A 5,000-nucleotide genomic window follows, 5' to 3' on the forward strand; every position below is an offset into this window, starting at 1 on the left:
TGGTGACGACTTCCAGAGCAACGCCCTCCAGCACTGGGACGACTGCATGGCAGAGAGGCGGCGACAGCAGTACCTCATCTCCAGTGAGTCTTTGCACCAGTGGCACTACATTTCCCATGAGCACCCTATACAGACCAGTGGTCAGCTTAAGGGGGTTAGCCTCAGCCAGTTAGCATTGGCTAGTTCGTGTGGTGTTGGTGTGGTAGTTATTGGACGTAGCCATTGGACGTAGCCATTGGACGTAGTAGTTATTGGACGTAGCCATTGTAAAGACAAGGAGTGGTAATCTGTCACTCTCTCCAGGTCTGATATACCTCTGGTCCCATACAGCTGTCTGCGTATCCGTTCCTGTGCTGTCACTAGAGGATGCGTATCCGTCCCCGTGCTGTCACTAGAGGATGCGTATCCGTCCCTGTGCTGTCACTAGAGGATGCGTATCCGTCCCTGTGCTGTGTCACTAGAGGATGCGTATCCGTCCCTGTGCTGTCACTAGAGGATGCGTATCTGTCCCTGTGCTGTGGATGCGTATCCGTCCCTGTGCTGTCACTAGAGGATGCGTATCTGTCCCTGTGCTGTCACTAGAGGATGCGTATCCGTCCCTGTGCTGTCACTAGAGGATGCGTATCCGTTCCTGTGCTGTCACTAGAGGATGCGTATCCGTCCCTGTGCTGTCACTAGAGGATGCGTATCTGTCCCTGTGCTGTGGATGCGTATCCGTCCCTGTGCTGTCACTAGAGGATGCGTATCTGTCCCTGTGCTGTCACTAGAGGATGCGTATCCGTCCCTGTGCTGTCACTAGAGGATGCGTATCCGTCCCTGTGCTGTCACTAGAGGATGCGTATCTGTCCCTGTGCTGTGTCACTAGAGGATGCGTATCTGTCCCCGTGCTGTGTCACGGCATGAGCCACCTGTGGCTTTTATGCACTTATTTGGCATCGCAGGAGTGTTATTCTTGAAACACACTTAGAGAGTTGCATTTGTGCCTGCTTTGATGGGCTTGTTTTGCGCCTGAAATTAGCATCTCCGCTGCCTTAGACTCCTGTCTCCTCAAGTCAAGCACAACGCTCTTATTCAAACAAAAATTCAACGCCACGGTGTTTGTCCCTTTGCGGCTGCGTGTGGCTCGAAAGGATCTTCTCCGATGAAGGGTACAGAGTGTGTAGCTAACGCGGGCAAAGACACGAAGGGGAGAGTGCAGATAGACGCCGGGGCACGTGGGCACTGCTCTCAGCCTTCACAGAGACACTGGCAGAAACACCAAGAGAGGCAGCGAGGCCGTTTCTTATTCTTGTGTCTTGCTTTTTTTTTTTTTTACTTTTTCCTTTTCTTGACCATGAAATAAGAACAAGTTACTGTAATCTACCTCTGTGATGGCAATTCTAAGGAAATGAATGAATTAACTTCAGGTATTGCAGAGGAAATGACTCTTCATGTAAAAGAATGATTACAGAAATTGTATAAGAAGAGTGTCATTTGGTCGACATTTCCCATGAGTCTATGGGCTGTTTGGCCTTCACGTTGCATGCGTTTCTGTGCTGGTTGACCTACATGCCCCTTGAGTCTATGGGCTGTTTGGTCTACATGCCCCTTGAGTCTATGGGCTGTTTGGTCTACATGCCCCATGAGTCTATGGACTGTTTGGTCTTCATTTCCCATGAGTCTATGTGCTGTTTGGCCTTCACGTTGCATGCGTTTCTGTGCTGTTTGACCTACATGTGAGTCTATGGGCTGTTTGGTCTTCATGTTTCATGAATCTATGGGCTGACTGCTGAGTGGCCTACATGTTTCATGATTCTATGGGCTGTTTGGCCTACATGTTTCATGATTTCTGTGCTCTTTGGTCTCCATGTTTTCATGGGTCTATTGCAGAAGAAAAGACTCTTTATGTAAAGAATGATTTATAGAAATTGTATAAGAAGAGTGTCATTTGGTCTACATTTCCCATGACTTTGTGTGCTGTGTGACCTACATTCCCAATGTCTATGTACTGTTTTACCTTCATATGCGTTTCTGTGCTGTTTGGTCTTCATGTTTTATGAGCCTTTGTGCTGTTTGGCCTACATGTCCCATGAGCCTTTGTGCTGTTTGGCCTACATGTCCCATGAGCCTTTGTGCTGTTTGGCCTACATGTCCCATGAGTCTGTGTTCCATTTAGCCTTTGTTGTCCTATGAATCTGTGTTCCGTATCAGGGCTGCTGCAGAGGCCAGCAGAGCAGCTGCTGATGAACCAGTCCAACCTGTACAGGCAGACCCAGGAGCAGAGGGAGCTGATCAGTAAAGGCCTGCCAGCACTGCACACAGGGCATGTAAGACTCACCACCACTCACCACTACTCAATCTCCAGCACTGCACACAGGGCATGTAAGACTCACCACCACTCACTCTACTCACTCTCCAGCACTGCACACAGGACACGTAAGACTTACCACTACACACTCTACAGCACTGCACACAGGACATGTAAGACTCACCACCACTCACTCTACTCACTCTCCAGCACTGCACACAGGGCATGTAAGACTTACCACTACACACTCTACTCACTCTCCAGCACTGCACACAGGACATGTAAGACTTACCACCACTCACTCTACAGCACTGCACACAGGACATGTAAGACTTACCACCACTCACTCTCCAGCACTGCACACAGGGCATGTAAGACTCACCACTACTCACTCTACTCACTCCTCAGCACTGCACACAGGGCATGTAAGACTTACCACCACTCACTCTCCAGCACTGCACACAGGACATGTAAGACTTACCACTGAGTCATTCCATGTCAAGCGTCCTAATTACAGGCACCCCCTCCCCCCTAAAACATCTTTTTGTGACAAAACTGTTGGCAGCACTGCACACAGGGCATGTAAGACTTACCACTACTCACTCTTCATCATTCTCATCCTCTCTCTTCTCTCTTCATGGCTCTCCTCCTCCTCCTCCTCCTCTCTCTCTTTGTCAAGCTAAAGACATATTCTCATTCATCTCCCTCTCTGCTCTCTTCTTTCCTTCAGGGTTATCGTGTGGGCAGTGAGTACTGGAGTCTGCCTCAGCGCTATGGCGACCAGATGAGTGGCATCACCTCCACTCTGACCCAGACGGAGAGAGGAAACCCACCGCCAGTCACACACGTCGCTCAGCCACACACCATACGACTGCAGTCAGGTACTCACACACACACACACACACACACACACACACACACACACACTCACACACACACACACACACACACACACACACACACACACACACACACACACACACACACACACTATAAACCCACCGCCAGTCACACACGTAGCTCAGCCACACACCATACGACTGCAGTCAGGTACTCACACACACACACACACACACACACACGCGCACACACACACACACACACACACACACACACACACACACACACACACACACACACACACACACACACACACACACTCACACACACACACACACACACACACACACACACACACACACACACACACTATAAACTCACCGCCAGTCACACACGTAGCTCAACCACACACCACACTGCAGTCAGGGACTCACACACACACACACACACACAAACACACACTATAAACTCACCTCCAGCCACACACTAAAAGACTGCAGTCAGGTGCACACACACACACACACACACACTGCTCAGCCACACACTATACTCTAGCAATTAGGTACACACACACACACACACACACACACACACACACACACACACACACACTGCTCAGCCACACACTATACACTAGCAATTAAGTACACACACACAAAGCACACACACACACACACACACACACACGCGCACACACACACACACACACACACACACACACACACACACACACACACACACTCACACACACTGCTCAGCCACACACTATACACTAGCAATTAAGTACACACACACAAAGCACCTGGAGTCAGGAGTGCATATGCCTGCTAGTCTGTGGTTGCATAGTTTGGAGCTGGTCAAGATTTCCCTTTGGTCCCTTTGCTTCCTATGAGTCACAGCAGACAGGCAGTGTGCTAGAGGTTTACTTTCTCTCTATCTGTTTGCCTACTGTCTGTTAATATCAATTTTTGTCTCTCTCTCTCTATCTCTCTCTGTCTGTCTCTCTGCGCCTGCCTGCCTGTTTTTCTGTCCTTCGGTCTGTCTGTCTGTCTGTCTGTCTGTCTGTCTGTCATTCTGTCTGTCTGTCTGTCTGTCTGTCTGTCTGTCTATCTGTCTGTCTGTCTGTCTGTCTGTCTGTCTGTCATTCTGTCTGTCTGTCTGTCTGTCTGTCTATCTGTCTGTCTGTCTGTCTGTCTGTCTGTCTGTCTGTCATTCTGTCTGTCTGTCTGTCTGTCTGTCTCTGCTTTCCCCCCTCTTCATCTCCTGTCTGTATATCTCCCTCCCTCCACCCCCTTTCCCTCTGCTCCACCCCTCTCTCCATCTCTTCCCTCTCCCTCCACCCTGTCATTCCCCTCCCCTCCCTCTCCCTCCACCCCCCCCCTCTCCCTCCACCCCCCCTCTCTACCTCTCTACCTCTCTTCCCCCTCTCTCCCTCTCTACCTCTCTACCTCTCTTCCCCCTCTCTCCCTCTCTACCTCTTTACCTCTCTCCCTCTGCTCGCCCCTCTCTCCCTCTCCCTCTCTCCCTCCTGCGCTCTCTCTCTCCCTCTCTCTCTCCCTCTCTCTGTCCCTCCCTCTCTCCCTCCCTCCCTCTCTCCCTCCTGTGCTCTCTCTCTCCCTCCACCCCCTCCCTCTCTCCCTCCCTCTCCCTCTCTCTCCCTCCCTCCCTCTCTCTCCTCCTGCGCTCTCTCTCTGTAGGGAATGTGACCCCTGAGACCTCTGTGAGTCGTGCGTGGGACAGCAGCCTCTACCTCAAGCAGCGCAGAGAGGAGCTGAAGGACGTGCTGAGAGAGTTGGACTTCAACCAGCCGGTCAGACACACACACGTACACACACACTCTCACACACACACACACACACATACACACGTACAA

The 5,000-nt window shown here is 50.8% G+C and overlaps 1 protein-coding gene across 1 annotated transcript in view; it reads left to right on the forward strand.

Annotated features, from left to right (window-relative positions):
• LOC105892866 (mycbp associated protein) overlaps positions 1 to 5,000 on the forward strand; it is a gene marked incomplete at its 5' end in the record, with an annotated part of 22,176 nt that overhangs the window by 3,339 nt on the left and 13,837 nt on the right. The window contains 4 exons of the mRNA XM_042706141.1: positions 1 to 83; positions 2,191 to 2,306; positions 3,018 to 3,168; positions 4,825 to 4,937. The exon at positions 1 to 83 is cut by the window's left edge and continues 92 nt beyond it. Coding sequence (XP_042562075.1) covers positions 1 to 83; positions 2,191 to 2,306; positions 3,018 to 3,168; positions 4,825 to 4,937 — 463 coding nt within the window. The remainder of the gene's footprint in view (positions 84 to 2,190; positions 2,307 to 3,017; positions 3,169 to 4,824; positions 4,938 to 5,000) is intronic.

Source organism: Clupea harengus, unplaced genomic scaffold, assembly GCF_900700415.2.
Source record: "Clupea harengus unplaced genomic scaffold, Ch_v2.0.2, whole genome shotgun sequence".
Lineage (NCBI taxonomy): Eukaryota > Metazoa > Chordata > Actinopteri > Clupeiformes > Clupeidae > Clupea > Clupea harengus.